Source organism: Clarias gariepinus, chromosome 4 (genome assembly GCF_024256425.1).
Source record: "Clarias gariepinus isolate MV-2021 ecotype Netherlands chromosome 4, CGAR_prim_01v2, whole genome shotgun sequence".
NCBI classification, from domain to species: domain Eukaryota; kingdom Metazoa; phylum Chordata; class Actinopteri; order Siluriformes; family Clariidae; genus Clarias; species Clarias gariepinus.
Genome location: NC_071103.1, coordinates 30,364,169 through 30,381,890, shown reverse-complemented (window position 1 = coordinate 30,381,890; position 17,722 = coordinate 30,364,169). Strand labels below are relative to the sequence as shown.

General features: G+C 36.4%; 1 protein-coding gene across 1 annotated transcript; it reads right to left on the bottom strand.

Annotated features, from left to right (window-relative positions):
- Nucleotides 1-2,268: 2,268 nt before the first annotated feature.
- LOC128520929 (nuclease EXOG, mitochondrial-like) lies at nt 2,269-10,170 on the bottom strand. The gene is made up of 6 exons (XM_053495380.1): nt 9,987-10,170; nt 8,654-8,803; nt 6,468-6,607; nt 6,172-6,248; nt 5,972-6,086; nt 2,269-3,228 (listed from the first exon to the last, which is right to left on the bottom strand). Exons 1-6 carry the CDS (start codon nt 10,111-10,113, stop codon nt 2,785-2,787), a joined length of 1,053 nt encoding a protein of 350 aa, XP_053351355.1. The 5' UTR covers nt 10,114-10,170; the 3' UTR covers nt 2,269-2,784.
- Between the last annotated feature and the right edge of the window lie 7,552 nt (nt 10,171-17,722).

The following is a 17,722-nucleotide window of genomic DNA, read 5'->3' as shown; positions in this document are numbered from 1 at the left end:
CAGTGCTTGATCACTGTCTCAGAGCTAAAACATGCTGAGGCAGCACAGCCAGTGGAGAAATCACAGGAGAAACCAGGAAAATAGTACACTGTAATCATGGCAACTGTAGTTCTCTCCCCGTGACAGCTTAACAAATGCCTGAGGTTAGCATGTCAACTTTTTAATTTGCGTGAAACAGTAATGATACATGTGTCTAAAAGTTTTTTTACAAATTGGCAAGCTAAATAACAATTATATAATATTTCTTGTAATTCTTGGCATTAAATGACATATATAAGAAAAAACTGTGTAATTAAAATGTAGAGCAAGTTGATTGGGGAAATTTAACTTGCCTCGTAATTTGACTTTTTTTTTCAATAAAAATTACAGAACGTCTTTTTCTGTGCTTTAGTTTTAACTTGCAACCTGTCAATATTGTTTTTGTTTCTGACTGAGCATGTGTTCAAAAATATTGAGAATTACTTACCAACTTATTTTCACCTTTTTTTCTTGGTATTACTTAGCATGACAGTCAATTAACCCCTGACCTTCCTGCGCTCACAACCTCTAGGAGAAAGGCCATATAAATTAACGCCGCATGAGCTAGTGAACAAGAAAATATTGGTTTGCATTCGAGTCAACACATTCTTTAAAAAATAGACAATGTATAAAGACAGGGCTGAGAGTAATGCACCTGTAAACATGATGCAAAACATCAACCGTATCAAGCTTTTCGACTATGCATCAAATTAATTTCGGCATCCCACTTTTGTCAGGCAGACAGTGGAAATGTGAGTCATTTGTACAAAACATTTTTGTGACTCCATTGATTTAAAGCTTCAATATAATAAGCAATACTGACATATTCCCACCAGATGCCAAGTCAAAAGATACTTGTCTAAAACATAGCTTTGTTTTTGTTGCTTCTTAAGTTTCTTCATTCCCAAGGGAGCTGTCGGGTGTTTGCATATCTCAACTAATGGCTCAGAGCACAAGGTCAGTCATTGTACAGTCCCACTGGAGCAGTTCAATAACTCAACACTGGCTTTCTGGCAATCCTAAAATTTTAACTTACAATTGCTCAGAGTCCAGGGCTGTTAAAGGATTTTCTCTCATGGGAGATACAAATGAAATAACAGGGTGACCACCAAGTCACCTGAGTGAATTATTGTACACACTCTGTAATAAACATGAATATAGATAACCTTGTGTCGAAAAGCTAAATCAAGACATCGTACCTTTAATGATACCAAAATGATGTAGGTTTTAAAGTGAAATATATATTATAAATTTACTAGTGCAGAGGATTTAATCATGGCAGGACCTCTGCCCCTGCCTAATTTAATTATTTAAACTAGGGCTGCACAATCATAAATAAATAAACATGATTTTTTTTCACACATATTGCAATTTAAAGTGCAACATTCAACTATTAAATGCTTTATGTTGTATTTCAACATTTTTATAGACAAACGATCTCATCAAGACGATGTTATAAAATACAAAATAATAAATCAATTAATTTATTATTGACAAACTCCACATAAAAATCAGACTATGTATACATTACCTGTAATAAATTTCAGTCTTGAAATAAATTTCAGTCTTCAGTCAACAATATAAATAACAAATATTTATAATTTTTCAACCAGTAAAAACACTACAGTATATTACCCATCGTTAACGGAATCCTGACCTAAATCACAGTCATGTGTGCTTAATAAACATTAGTTATAATTTGCTCGTGTAATAAGCATCTCCTCTATTAGGAGGACTTTTTTAGTTAGATTTTGGACCACCAGGCTGTAGGAAGTTGCTCATTCAGCTACAAAAGGATTAGTAGACTCATGCACTGATGCTGGATAAGTAAGCCTTAGGCACAGTTGGAATTCCAGTTCATCCCAACAGTGTTCATTGGGGTTGAGGTCAAGGCTATGTGCAGGCCACTTAAATTCTTACAAACCATCCTTGGCAAATCATTTCTTCATGGAGCTCTGGGCATTGTCAGGCTACAACATATCCTAGGGTCATATTTGAGACCCTTAATTCCAGTGAAGATTAAAAATTGTAACCCTACATCATAAAAAGACAGTGCTTCTTACTTTTTGGCAGCTGTTTGGAGAAGACCCATTTATACTGTGTGTGGTGCTCTTGTTGGCACAGACCTTTGACCATATATTCTATCTTATTTTAGGCTGCAAAACAATATAATATCTGTTTATGCTTACTTGGTTCCAAAGGAATTATTTCCTACTGTATGTATCAACACTTTTTTGAAATCCACGGAAATAGAACTTGTCATTTATTATTATTTTTTTGTTGATGACAGCCAAACTGGGTACCTTTGTTAAAATAACGAGAGGGAGGGTGAAGAGTAGGTTTTGCTTTCAGTCACACAACCTTAACAGCTGACCTACTTCTGAATTTCCTCTGCAGTATGAAAAATGGCAAAAGATGCTAATATATAATAAATACCTAAAAAAAAAACATGGAATAATTGTTTCTAATAAATAGTTTAACAAAAGTAAAGTCAAACAAAACAATCAACACCACAATAATCGATTAAAGAACAATTATTAGAGAACCAAGAACAACTGTTAATATTAAAATATTTAATAATAATTAAATCATTCATAAAACTGAAACAGTCTCAAAGTTTTAGTTTCAAAATCCTGATTTCTGTGTTCTTGAAAACATGGTCAAAAGGCATGTCTAATCTCTTACTGTACACTGATAACAAAGACAACTGAAAAATACTGACATTGGACCCGGAGAAAAAAATGTCACAGAGGTCCTTATCTGACCTTATTTGACCTGAGGGCTTTCCTTTCCTAAGAGTTCTTGTTTCCTCTCAAAGTATAATTTATTTAAGTATTCATCTGGAGTGATACCAATTTCCTTGAGCTCCGCCATGATCTTCTCCAGCTTCGCCAAGGACCGGACACCCTTTACCTTACGGCCAGTAATGTACAAAGTGAAATGCTTAAAGTCCATGAGCTCACAGGAGTCCAGAAGGCAAAGGTTCTTCACACTATGGCTTGTGTCCAGCTTAGGGAAGAAGGTCAGGCCTGACATTCTTTCCAGCTCGCTGAGGCTCACCTGGTACTCTTTCAGCTGATGATCGAAACTGATAGGAACATTGGGAACTACAAAGGCCCCGAGCGCCAGCACGTCTGATGAAGGATCTTTCCTCACAAGGATCACTTTGTAAAGATGAGTGGGCACGGCGACGTCGTCTTTGCCGATCAGCTGATTGAGTCATGTGTGGAACATTAAAGACCAATTAAATTAGACTTCATTCATAAACACAGGGTAGTTTTATTGATTACAAATAAGGAGTAAGCATTCCACTCACACAAACAAACCACAGAGGTGTGTCTGCTCTATGGTAAATATAACGTCATGTGTATAATAATACATGTATGACAATAATAATAATCCAGTAACCATTCAGAGGAAGTCATTAGAACTTCAAACGCAATCTGCTAATTGCCCAGGAGAAACCACACTGGCACAACTGCTTCATTCCACAGAGGCACCAGGGAAATAAGGGATGTATCTAAGCTACCGTCTCTCTTAGGGCCTGAGTGTGCACAGATCAAGGTAACATGGCTCCTGTCGCTGCCAATTTATGATACACACTAGCCCTGGGGGTAGCTGTCTCAGTCGATTTAGCCTTAACGGAAAGCCAACTCTCTCTAGCCAGCTGGAGCTCGCCTCATGCCTCGCACAGAGCAAAGGACACACATGGACAAGTTTAAAGCCCACTCTAAAGTCTTAAAGATCTTAATTTTGCTTCTGCTTATATTAACATATGTACTGTTTGTTTTTATAACACTGCTAGGTCCAAGAATCATTTTCTTTATTAAAAAATGCTCAATACATACTCTAGATCAAATATTATCATATCAAACTTCTAAGCACTATATACAGTCAAACAATTCAGAATGAACATTTTTACTTTATTTTTTTCTTACTGTTTAGTAGCACTTTTTAATCGAGCTTTATCTACTTTTTATTTGTTTTTCATTATACTTTGTGTATTTTGTATTTTACCTTTGGTGATGCTTACTAGAACAAGTCACCTAGCAACATGTCAATCTTCCTCCAGAGATGCATCTTATATTATCTAATCATGAAAGTCTTACTGTGAATATATCCTTTAAGCTTCATCTTTATTTTGGGCAGTAAGAAGCTCTGATTATTCACACTGTCTTAAAAATAATCAGCCAAACAACCATGTAACATTCATGTCCACCCAGTCTGCTCAGAAACATCTGGCAGAGTTATTTATTCAATAGGTTTGTGCAGCTGTAAATGATTCCTCTCTCTCTCTCTCTCTCTCTCTCTCTCTCAGAGTTTGCCCTGTAGGGTGTCATGGCTCAAAGCTTTGTTACATCCTAACAGAAAACAACTTTACTCCAGCTATAAAAAAAGCACTAAAACACAACAATCAGTGTTTCAGATTTACCAAATAAATACTTTTGCAAGTCAATTAGTTTCAACTCTTTTAAAGGCAAGAAATTGAACTTCTTTTTTTTTTTAATTACTTTGTGCACTCATGTTGATTTGACATTTCATAAATGTGAATGAAACTTTTGAGTTGGGAATAACACCCTGAGTTGACGTCTCAGTTGTAATAATATTACTCATAATATTACCACCTACAATCATTTTATTTCCTTTATATATTTTTTATTTAAAAGGAAAACATCTGCTTGTACTGTTTGCTACAAATAGTAATGTTACTCTTTTCATACAATCTGGGATTATAATTTAGATTTTTCTTTCTTTTTCTTTTTAATGGGTTGGGGTGAAGTTTGGTTGGGCAGAGAGATTGGACTGGCTGCTGATATGAAGCGCTGCTGTAAAAGCACGGAGCAATGCAGAAGTGTACTGCTGACATCTAGTGGTCATGTTCTGTTCAGAATTAGCTCAATACACTGAACCCATCTGCTATCAGGATACTTGCAAAAAGTGACAGACTGGAGGGGTCCTAGAGGGGTTAAGTGATATATTCTTGACTTGATTGCTTTGTGCTCATTTTACAATTTAAGTTGTCAGGATTATTCAGAACATTTTTACTAGGTGCAAATATATTGCAGCAGTTAGAAACAAACTTTTAACTGCAGACTGTTTTCTGTAGACAATATACATGGCCTGTGTAGAATTTCCAATGAACACCAATTAAATTGAATATTCAATACCAATTTATCCAATCTACTAATTTAATAATCTTATACTGATGAATCATAATAAGTATCTAACTTGTTACTCCTTAGTTTCTATTAATCATAATAAGTAACTAACTTGTTGCCAGCTTCTACATCAGTCAGTTTTTTTTATTTGGTATTAAAACTAGATAAGATGTTTAAGATTAATTTTTTCTAAGAACTTTATAACTAAATTTGGATTTACTTGTTTAAAAAACTTTTTAAAAGTGTCAACTAAATAAAAAAAACTCCTCACAGCAGTAAAAGAATTAGAGTCAAATAAAAAAAAAATTGATAGACAGAAGGGTTTTAGATTAGGAGCACTGTGATGAATTTCTCTTAATAGTAAAAATGTGTGTGTGTGTGTGTGTGTGTGTGTGTGTGTGTACTCCACAGTTTAACTTAAACAGGTAGGTCTGGCACTTTGACTTTGGCGTATGTAGAATGTACTGATGAGTGTTAAAGAAGTACTGACAGTACCTGGCATTTCCCATAATGTGGTACATCTTATTCTCTCTAAAGCCTTAAATACAAAAACATGAGTAACTTTGCTGGAAAACACCCAATACTACTTTTAACCAGTTCACCATTTGTGTGGGGAAAAAGGCCGTGATGAATATTTGTTTTAAGAAATAATTTGTGTGGATAGGGTATTAAAGATAAATAAACCAAAAAATATGATAAAGTAATATACTTTTTCTATGTAATGTTTAATGTCCCCAGGGCCCTGCAAGTGAGAGCTTACCATCTCTCTAGAAAAGTGCACCATGTTCCTGTACCTGATAAGAAACAGTTTTCTTTTTATCCTCTCCTGGTTGTGGAAGAGTAAGCGGTCCTGAAATTACCCAGACATCTCGAAACCTCTCCGTCAGCTCTCTGCAATACATCTCCAACCTTAAAACAAGACAAATCTCTTCTTATGAGTATGCAAATGCTAAGAGCTATCGTCCTCCTGCTATAATCAGATATCGCTCGTTACCTGTTCCAGAAACCAGCGTTGTTCTCATAATTTTGTGGGACAATATTAGACAGATAGAACGTCTCCACCATCGATTGCTGTTAAAGATAAACAAGTTACACTGACATGATAAAGCACACGCAATATTTCTAAGCCTTTTTTATATTATAGTTAATTTAGACTTTTATTTTTCTGTATATTAAACACTTTATAACTGCAACACTGCCTGGATGTAAAAGAAATGTATAATCTGATCTAGGTTGATTTTGTTTGACAATCATTGAGATAATAGCTTATGAGAATAAATGTTGCCTTGCCTCAGAAAATTTATTGTCGCCAGCTGGTGCCATGTGTCCTCGGGACCAGCCGCTGCCGAGGTAGTCTTCATTGTGTGCTGTGAACAGCTCTGGGACGTTCGGGTCTGCCTTGAATTTGCAGTGTTTTCTGTCGGCTTTTCCTAAAAAAAAAAAAAAAATTACAACTTAGCAATCAAAAGTGAATTTGATTTGTTTGATCGAAATGCTGTCAATTGTCTTTGAGCATATCCACATTCATGAATTAGGGAATGTAGACATGTCTAGATAAATTAAAGATTCCTGAACCCCTGACCATCCCATCTACATGAGAATCTTCCCCATGAGTGAACTATAATTATTTAATATTATACCGAGTTACGGCTTTTAGACTCATGATTGGAGGAATTTCGGAAAAGGTTTGTTTATCCTTTTCCGTCATCCTATCTCTGACCAGCTTCAAGTTTTTTGCTTTAGGTTCATTTAATTAATACACAAGTGTCAATTAAAACAATAGAGCAAATAAATAAAAACTTCAGCATAAAATTGACTGAATTCTGTAAACAGACTAATAGGTGATTCTTAATCAAAATTAAACTGGTTGAATTAATTAACTACATTGGTTCAGTTTAAGCCTGTTCACCGGTTCTGTAGAAGAAGTCAAGGATATAAATGAAAAGTTTACAGACATGCCAAGCATGGCTAACAAAAAGTTAAATAAATGCATAAATAATAATATACATAGGCGTTCAAGTCAAACTGAGACTTTTGATCACAAAAAAACTGGGTCTGGAGCTTATCCAAGAAGACGTAGGGCATGAGGCAAGGTACACCCTGGACAGGGTGCCAATCCACACACACTCATTCATACACTATAGAGCAATTTGAGAATACTGATTAGCCTAATCTGCATGCCTTTAAACTGTGGGAGGAAACCGGAGTACCTGGAGGAAACCCACCAAGCACAGGGAAAACATGCAAACTCCATGCATACAGACTCGAGGCAGGAATCGACCCCGGACCCAAGAGGTGCAAGCCGACAGTGCTAATCAGTAAGCCACCATGCTGCCCAGAAGTTATGTAAAAGTATACATACACAAATCCCCTGTTACACAAATCCACTTTTCCCAGTGCTTCACTAGTGCTTAGATACCATCAAGGTAGATGGTTTTCTCAGTACGCCGGAGGCATAATCAGACTGCCTGCTTCATGTCTAAAATGCTGACCTCCCAGAAACTCTTTTAATAGCTCAGGAAGTCACTAATGAACTCAGGACTGTACAGTGGACAGGGGATGTAGCAATAACTCCCAGCCGTGTTCCTGTAATGTGCGAGTGGTGTCCGTGAATGACTGAGTGTACAGTTCCTACAGACAGATGCAAGTTTCCGACAGGTTACCTGTCCATTTTTTAAGCATCAGGCTTTCCAATCGCTAAACGTCACAGAAACTACCACAGTGGGCTCTGAAGCACACGATCCAGGATTGTTATTCACAAATGTACACTTTTTTAAAACATTTGCACCATTTGAAAGTTTTCCAGCAGCTACAGTAAGAGTCTCATCACTGTGTGCTTGAAGTCTTTTGTAAATGAGAATTGTTTTTATGCCTTTGTGGACAAGACATTTTACCAAAAGTCCCAGTTTGACTTGAACACCGCTTGTAAATTACAATATTAAAGCATTTGAATACTTTATCCAAGACATGTGTTTTTAGATACATATTGTATTTCAGAGACAAATATGCACTAGAGATCATTTGAAAGCAGATAAGATCAACTCACTCAAGCAGTCCTGCAGTGGGTGTTTTGGATAGATTGCTGTATTCTGATGTGCGAGTGCTACACTTATAATGGGAACTCACCAGGGTTTGATTTAAACTGACTGAAGACTGTTTAAAGGGAAAAAAACCTTGAGTGTTGTAGATGAAACTAAGCTTTCTGGCAAAAAAAAAAAATTTAACTATGGATTATGTTACAAAAGATTTTGAACATGGTGGAAACAAGACTTACTTTGTTGTTTTCATGTTATTCATTCAGGTATAGTCCAACTCAAATGATTTGCGGCTTGAATTTATTTAAGGTAGTGGTACAGTAAAAAAAAATTGTAGAAACTCTTATTATACAGCTCTAAGATGCCCACATTCATAGTTCAGAGAGTCCAATTTAAAATCAGGTGGCAAAAAATATATATATAGTTTTTCCTCTAACATACCAAGTAGTTTTTCAGCAGACAGGTGCTCAGCCACCCATCTTGGCGTCCTTTTGCTCTGATCGTAAGACAAGATGTGATTGGTGTAGTATCTGGTCTCAGCGCCAGCCACAGGCAGCCCATAGAGCTTTATGATTCTCTGTGCTGCACTGTCTGAGAGAGAGGAACACACACACACACACACACACACACACACACAGTTTACTGCACAAACAAGATAGATCACTTATACTGTACCAGCTTATACTCACAGAGAGATGTTTGACAGAGGAGATTGCCTGGATCAAAAAAAACTCCATAAAAAATTAATATTTTTTTATTTTGTTTACTGCGCACAATTTCATTACATTAAAATGGCTAGTTTATTTTGTAAATTATAATAAAATGTAATTAAATGCAATTAAACTTAACATAAAATAATTTAAATAAAGAATTTTACATTTAGTTACATACACTAAAATGAAATATTATTAAATTAAATACGATTAAATTAAATGTAAAAATAACTTAAAATCTAAATAAAACTAAATTAAATACACTTAAACACAATGTAAACATAAAATTAAATACAATTAATAAATAAAAAATAATGTCTATTTTATAAAATGCATTAAATACAATTAAATAATATTTACTTCAATTTGATAAAAATAAAATTACATTTAAATACCTTTAATTTACATAAAAACACTCAAATTAATTACAATTAAGATTTAATGACAAATAAATTCATTGTAAAAATATAAATAAATTTTTATACATTTAAATAAAAAAATAATAAAGTCCATTTTATAAAATAAAATTAAGTAAAATTAAGTACAATTAAACGATTATTTATTAAATTCAACAAAATAAAATTACATTTAAATAAATGTACTTACATTTAATTACAACCATTAAAATTAAATACAACTTTTTATTAAATTAAATAAAAAAATAACATTTTTAATGATTATATTTTAATAACCCTAGCCATATAGGGGCAATAACAGTAAATTTCAGTAAATTCACCTAATGTGCAGTAATGATAAGCATTTCACTGCATATCGTACTGTGTATGACTGTGTATGTGACAAATAAAATTTGAATTTGAATTTGATACCTGGCAGCTCCTGTCCTGAATTGTTTAATATTACTGTTAACTGTGACTAGTTAAAAGTGCTAAAAACAGTTTAAAACTATAACTATACTAAAACTAAAATTGATATTAATCAGACAATAAACAGCCCAGCTGACTTGTAGACAGTTACAGTGCTGTTATAGATAATAATAGAGCTGTTACCGATAATCACAGTATGTGAATAATAACGGACTATGAGGCGGTATCGCGCGCTACCTCTCTCCAGAATGTTCTCCTCCGGGTGAAGGTAGATTCGAACAGCTGCCACGCACGCGCCAGTGCTAACGGTGACTCCGCACACAAAACCACCGAAAAACCGCGCGAATCTAACACCAGAGGCCATTCCTCATCAACAAGTATAACCAGAAACTAGCTTTAGCTTCTTTCTCGGTTTCCTGGGTTTTCTTCTTCTTTGTGGTTTGTATTGGCGGTTGGCAAGCAACGAAATGGTTCATCACCGCCACCACTTGGTAAGGAGTGTGAAACAGGATTTTGTAGAGTATACTGTGTTCTCTCTCACTCACACTCTCTCTCATTCATTGTCTATACCTCTGGTCTATACTGTAGCACTCATCCTGTACAGGGTCACAGGGGGCCTGGAGCCTATGCCAAGGGACTCGGGGTCACAAGGTACTCCATGATTCATCAAAGGGCACAATCATGTATACACTCACACACTCTCACACACCATAGGCAGTTTGGAAATTCTATGTACTGTATGTTTTTGGACTGTGGAGTACCATGAGGAAACCCACCAAGCATGGACAGAACATGCCATCTCACACAGACCCAAGGAGGGACTCGAACTCTCGACCCTGAAAGTGCATGGTGACAGTACTCTCCACTTAGCCACTGTGCCACCTATATTGTATTTAATAAATAAAAACTATATTCATTTGTAAAACATGCTTCTATGGTTTGAATGAGGTCCTTTCTTTCTGTTTCACGTAACATGATCTGTTCTAATGTTTCTTCTGGCCCACACTAGACGCATTGAGCCTTGTTGGCGCAGTAGGCAGCGCGTCAGTCTCATAATCTGTAGGTCGTGAGTTCGAGCCTTACACGGGGCAGAGCTATTTTAGGGCAGTGGAGGCTCATTCTGTTAAGGTTACTGGATTACTGATCCGATCTGACCCTAAAGAAAAATAAATTCACTGTTCTGTAAGGTACCTGTGACAAATAATTGAATTATCATTATTTGTATGCAGTGTGCTTCTCTAGTTTGTATAGCATATTATTTAAATCAATTCAGTTTTATTTGTAAAGCACTTTTAACAGTGAATATTGTTGCAAAGCAGGTTTACAGACTCAAAAGAAAATTAGGGAAATGAGTATGAAATGTGTAAGAAATTATGTATAAATCAAAATTATTAGATTGTCCCTAATGAGCAAACGAAGGTAACGGTGGCAAGCAAAAATTGCCTGTGATGGCAATAGGAAGAAACCTTGAGAGGAACCAGATTCAACAGGGAACCCATCCTCATTTGGGTGATTACAGATAGCAGAATTTATAGTCATACTGTGTGTTGGCGGATGAAAGTTCAATGTAGCAGAAGTAGTTTTTTAAGAAAATATGCAGTCCAGTTTGTTATTGGAGGCTTGTGTACAAAACTGTAGGAATTTCAGTCACAAATATGGTTGTGCTGGTCAGGATTACTCATACTTTTGGCCACATTTTGTATAAATTGTGTAGGGACTTACCTCAGCCAGAGGACAGCTGCATGCATCAGCCGAGTCCAGGCGCCATTTTTGTGATAAAGTGAAACCGTCCTGAGAAAAGACTATTATTGACCTAATGGTATGTGCATTTCTTAGGGCACTGCTGGCTCAGTGGTATGTGTTTCTCAGATGGCCCGGGTTTGATTCCCAGCCAATACCCAAATCCCAGTCACTGGATTCTGTGCCGGTCCCAAGCCTGAATAAAATGGGAGGGTTGCATCAGGAAGGGGGTAAAACCTGTGCCAAGCTTGTATGTGCAGCCCAGATGGTCCGCCGTGGCGACCCTTTGCCGAAAGACCAAGTATGTGCATCTCTTGAATCTTAATATTATTGTTGCCTCTCTCCTACCTTTCTTTTAATCTGATAAAACCATCAGCATTTTTTCTTCTGGCTTCTACCACCTTTTCTTCAGCCTTTGTTTATTTAATGTTCTAAAATATTATTCATAAAATATTACACTTAGTCCCATTATTTATAGTGTTTGTTGAATTTCTATTAAAATGTCTCCTCTATTGTTTTTTTTTTTTTCTTATCTAGTTAGCTTAAGGTTTGAATAAGCTACTGTTGAATTTAAGAGAAAGAATTCAGTGAGGAGCTGGAGTCCTTCACATCCCCATCTTGTGGCCGACCACAGAAAAATACACAGCTGAGGTAAGTCCCTACACAATTTATACAAAATGTGGCCAAAAGTATGAGTAATCCTGACCAGCACAACCATATTTGGTTCTTTTCCAAGCTGGTGCCACAAGGGTAAAAGCATAGAGTTGTGTAGAGTGGGTTGTATGATGTAGCATTAGGATTTTCCTCCTTCGAAAAACTAAGAGGCCCAGAATTGTTCCAGCATGACAACATTCCTGCACAAATCAAGCTCCATAAAAAATATGCTATGCAACAGTGAAAAAACTTGAGTGTTATCCACGGAACTCCTCACCCAACATTAACATCAACAGCTTGACCTCTGTAACACTTTTGTGGCTGAATGAACACAAATGCCTGCAGCTAGCACCAACCTGTAGTATAAGGTTATTATAAGAGCAAGTGGTTTAATTGGCCGGGTGTTCACATACTTTTGGTCATGTGGTGTTAATTCTGATTAGTGGTTTCTAATTAAGAAAACCAGTGCTGTTGTACCCCAAGAGTGTTGATATAAGGGCACAACAACACTTTCATATTTCACTGTGTGTATCACTCAGATTAGGGGGTGGGGTGGCTTGGTGGTTAAAGAGTTGGACGGCTGGTCTGGAGGTCTCGGATTCGAGCTGCTAAGCAAGGTCCTTCTCTCCCAAGTGCTCAGGCACAATCGGGCACCAAGCTGGCAACACGATCCCATACAGTGGCTTGCAAAGGTATTTATACCCCTTGAACCTTTCCACATTTTGTCGTTAAAACCACAAACATAAATGTATTTTATTGGGATTTTATGTGATAGACCAACACAAAGTGGCACATAATTGTGAAGTGAAAAAAAATTTTTTAATGGTTTTCAAATTATTTTACAAATTAAAATCTGAAGTGTGGCGTGCATTTGTATTCAGCCCCATTTACTCTAATACCCCTATCATAAGTGTAGCGGGAAAAATTCGTTTTTAACTCTCATAACTGTTGTTATTCGGCCTAATTTAAAAGTTTGACTTGAAAACTCCCCCTTAGTAGTATAGTATTTTGTATGGATTCATGACATATAATTAACTCTGAATTAACATTCAATTTCTAAAGCGTGAAAAATAACAAGGCAGAAATTTTCCCCTAGTTTTGTGGACACTCAATGACATTTGATATAATTATAAAAGCATATACAGTAAGTTATGGCATGTTCATTTAAATTTAACAATAGATGATTGAAGAAAAACAGACTTACATTTAGTCATCTGGCAGACACCCTTATCCGAAGCAACTTACATTTGTATTTCATTATAAATGTAAGCAGTTGAGGGTTAAGGGCCCAACAGGGACAACTTGGCAGTCATGGGAGTCAAACCTGGGACCTTCCAAACCCTGGGCCAATGTCCACTGAGCTATCTCAGACCCTACTTAACACCACTCACTTTTTTTGTTGGGGTTATCTAAAGTTGAACATTTATCAGAATGAGCCCAGAACAATCACTGCACTAAAAGGAGGAAAATCATCTCCTCATGTTACAGCAGCCACCCTGTGCACCTGATGGCAGTATTCCTGTATCGACTAAGGATAGCTTCTCATTAGGGGTGATTTGGATCTCAAATCACCACTAATTAATACGGAGATGATCAAATGACTTTTTTGACACCTTGTCACTATTATACACTAAGTGCTATACTTATTTTCTCATATTTATTTATAAGCACTTTTATTGTTGCCAGTGCCTGAGCTTGTGTAGACTCAGTTCAATCCGGCACTAAGTAAACAGCCAAGCTCGGTAAATATCACTCTGGATTAGAGAATCTGCCAAATACTGTCAACATAAACGTACGCCACTGGTAGCACTCGGAAACAGAGGCAATGACATCTGGGTACAAAGATTTATTGACAGATAAGATAAAGACTTGCCTGTACTCAAGGATAAAATAGAAGCTGCTCATGATTCAAAGCATGACGGCATGATAGCGTGGGTTTTTATGTCAGCCAGTGGAAATAGATCATCTTGAATGCAACTCACAGTATCAAGCATAATTGTGCAAGGAATAAAACACAACAGGACATGGGGTTATAGGAAAGTAGGCCACAATAGGGTGGTGTAATTTAACCAAACACAAGCCAAAGGGCTGCCAATAACCTAAAAGTGGTTTATTTTCCTTTAACAGGACACCGTTATGTTTTATTCCTTAGTAATTTGTCAATGATTATAATTTTTAAATATTAATAAACACCACCATGCTAAAAATCAATTCATAGTTACATCTGATGTTTTGTAATGAACTAAATTATTTATTGCTTTTATTTACATTATAGCAGCTATAAACTATTGTTTCCTTATCAGCCTCTTTTTTTAACCCCTCGTAATAAACAAATTAATTAATGCTAAAATATTTTTACCAAGAAAATGAAAAACTGCTCTTGGGTCTTACTTTCCTGTGTGTAAAATGTTACAGTGAATGAATGAATGAATGATAAATAAATGTTTAATTACAGAATACCTCTCTATATGAACAAATATACTTTATTATTCTTCAAGTATGTGAAGAATCTTTTAAACAAGTCTGTGATTAAGCTGTTACTGTACGAATGACGAACAAATTGGACATATTTGCCTATTAATAGCTATTATTTATGCTACAGCCAAAATGATTGTCTTAAGTTATTTTATATGGAACTCAGCTGCACCATGAGATTAAACATGTTGGCATTAATGCAGGCAGCAAGTGGAACTCATGACATCAAAGTTTTTCAATCACAGTGAATTTTCAGCAGTTTTTCAGAACAAGTTTAAGTTAAACCGGGATAAGATTTCTCAAGAATGAAGGCATAAAACCCATAGACATTTATAGAAGACTTCAAACTCAATACGGTAAAGAGACTCTGAGCAGCAGTAAAATATCTAAATAGTGTAAACGTTTTCAAGAAGGCCGTACATCCGTCAACGACAATCTCGGCTAAGATGGCTTGGAGCCCGCTGCAGTCATTTCCGTGAACGTCCTGTGAGTGAAACACCTGATCCACGAAAATCGACTGACACCAACTTGTGGAAGAGATGCATCTGTTTGTGGGAACTGTACACACAATCATTGTGCAACACCACTTGCATGTGAGAGGAACTCTGATGAAAGTTATTGCCACATCACTGTACACCTAACTATTTCCACGTTTGGGCTGTTAATGGAGTTCCTGGGAAGCCAGCGTTTCAGATGTGAAGTGGGCAGTCGGATCATGGCTTCGGCGTATCTAGAAATCTGTCTACGTTAGTGCATCAGGAGATAATAGAGAGAAATAGAGAAAGTTTTTACTCTCATCACTGTTATTCTCTGCAGTGAAAAGTCCTTGCAACTTGAAAGACCCTCATAGAAATGTTAACCAATTACTCCTGACCTTCTTATATACAGTAGTAAGTATGCATAAATTATGCCATCATTATGGTATGGGTTACACAATATATATGGAGATATCTTTAAATGAAAGCAGATCAATTTTATACACCGTGTCATGATCTCAAAGTCTTATCGTATTTATTGTGCTCACCTGTGGCTCCAGGTTCATCCCTGTGATAAAAATCTGTAGGATCTGTAGGCCCTTAAAACCGACAATGATTAATGTGTTATTGTCTAGTACACACTTTTATTAACACAAAAGTAGGTCGCAGCTTAATCACTTATCTTAAAGTAGGGTAAACTAAAAGAAGATTTAATACAATACAAATGAAGTGTGCACACCTTATAAAGCTGGGACAAAACGAGCAGGCAGTGTTGTTTTAATCAGCATTTTATTGTTTACTTTCATATACAAAAAGATAAAATTGAAATAATCCTTTCTAGAACTTTTTTTTCTGAGTCAGGGTGTAGTTGCTTCACACTGGGCAAATACTACATTCATACTTGTTTATTCTGGCACCAATGAAGAGCAGAAGCACCCACATCCCGACATCTAGGCAAAACTAGTCCAAACTCTGGATACGTAGTTCTAAAATTACCACAGTAAAAAGGAACAATGATTCACTGCAAAATTAAAGAACTATGTTACAATGAGTGTTCGAAAAAAGGAGAAAAAAAAGGAAAAAAAAAAAAAAAAAAGAAGAAGAAGTCCTCAGTTCAATACGGCAATACAATGGATGTCTGACCGTCCCAGGGCATTTCATATAGGCTATATAAAACTTTTTCAACATACTTTTCAATCCAAAAGAGGGCCTACAGCAACAAGCTCAACTCTCTGTATACATTTTGTCTTATACAGATTTTTTTTTCTTTTAGTATAGTTGTTAAAATCAGTAGTACAAGCCATCTCTGTTCTACAAGTTTAGCTACAATAGTGAAACATAACCTACAACATGTACATTTCACATATTCCAATATAGAAACAGCACTTAAAATATGACCCCTTGACAAGACAAGTGAGAACGCCTTCTTTCACCTCTCATGCGCCACTTCTGTTATAATATATGGATAGAAAGAATACAGCAGGGGACTGGAGGGGAAAGAATGGTGGGGTTGGGGGGGGGGGGTTATTAACTGGTTATTAAACAAATTTGGAGGTTGTTTTCTTCCAAATGATGCAATTTTTTGGAATAATAATTATAATAATAATAAGCCATGCTCAACAATTTTCCTTTGCTTAAAAAGGTACTATTAAGAAGAGAGGGATTTGTCCACTTCTTGTGGGAAAGCAGCCTTATGCAAGACAATTAAAACCAGTGTAAGAGTTTAAAAATAAAAATAAAAACATAAGCTTTGCATTCGCCGTATATACTCCCCTGAAGAAAAAGGCTTTAATACTCGAGTGCTGGCTCACAACCCTGCTACACTTTAACCTGAACACTGCTATCTTAATATGATATGAGGTAACAGAATGCACCAAAAACCTGCTCTGAGATTACAATTATGCTCGACACTAATGGTAACGATACAGAAGAAAAATTGTGAACGTTGCCTGCTTTAATGAGGTCATTCGAACCGTCTTCAGCTTATTTCATGAGGGAAAGGGGGAATTTAGGAAGCGCTCAAGTGTTTCCCTGTATAGTACCATTTAATTGCTTTTTTTGAGATTGGCAAGAGGCTTGAGACGAAAGAGGTTTTTGAGTTGTCAAGGGGTGCTTTATACATGTTACACCAGTACAAAAGAGGTTCTGCTGTGTGTGTGTGTGTGTGTGTGTGTGTGTGTGTGTGTGTGTGTGTATTACAATAGTGTACATTTTCTCTGTAAGTGTCCACGACTATCCAGCTAGCAACACTGATTCACATGAGCTCTGAGGTAATCGGTTCCTGAAAACCTGGATCTAAGACTGCATCCAGAGTTACAGCTGGTCACGTTTTAGAGATTTTTATAATCATATACAGTATATATAGATACTATTTTCTGAAAAGTATTACAACCAAAGTGGGAGGGGAGGCTATTGGGAGAGAGAAGCAGAAAGACAGACAGACAGGAAGAGAGAAAGAGAGGGAGAGAGAGAAAGATGGATAGAAAGATTATATAGATGTGGCGAGAAACAGCGGTTGCTTCGGCAAGAATACACAGGCACATCAGAACACCCCTGAAAATGAGGTTTGTAACGTTCCTGATATCAAAAAACGATCTAGCTATCCTTGAGGCCATCTTTGTAATATGG

What these genes read in the sequence shown, in the direction of transcription:
- LOC128520929 (XM_053495380.1), bottom strand. Translation starts at nt 10,113, where the DNA reads ATGGCCTCTGGTGTTAGATTCGCGCGGTTTTTCGGTGGTTTTGTGTGC. An exon ending in GGAGAACATTCTGGAGAGAG is followed by an intron (nt 8,804 to 9,986) that starts GTAGCGCGCGAT and finishes CCTCTCTCTCAG; the next exon opens with ACAGTGCAGCACAGAGAATC. An exon ending in GCGACAATAAATTTTCTGAG is followed by an intron (nt 6,249 to 6,467) that starts GCAAGGCAACAT and finishes TATCTTTAACAG; the next exon opens with CAATCGATGGTGGAGACGTT.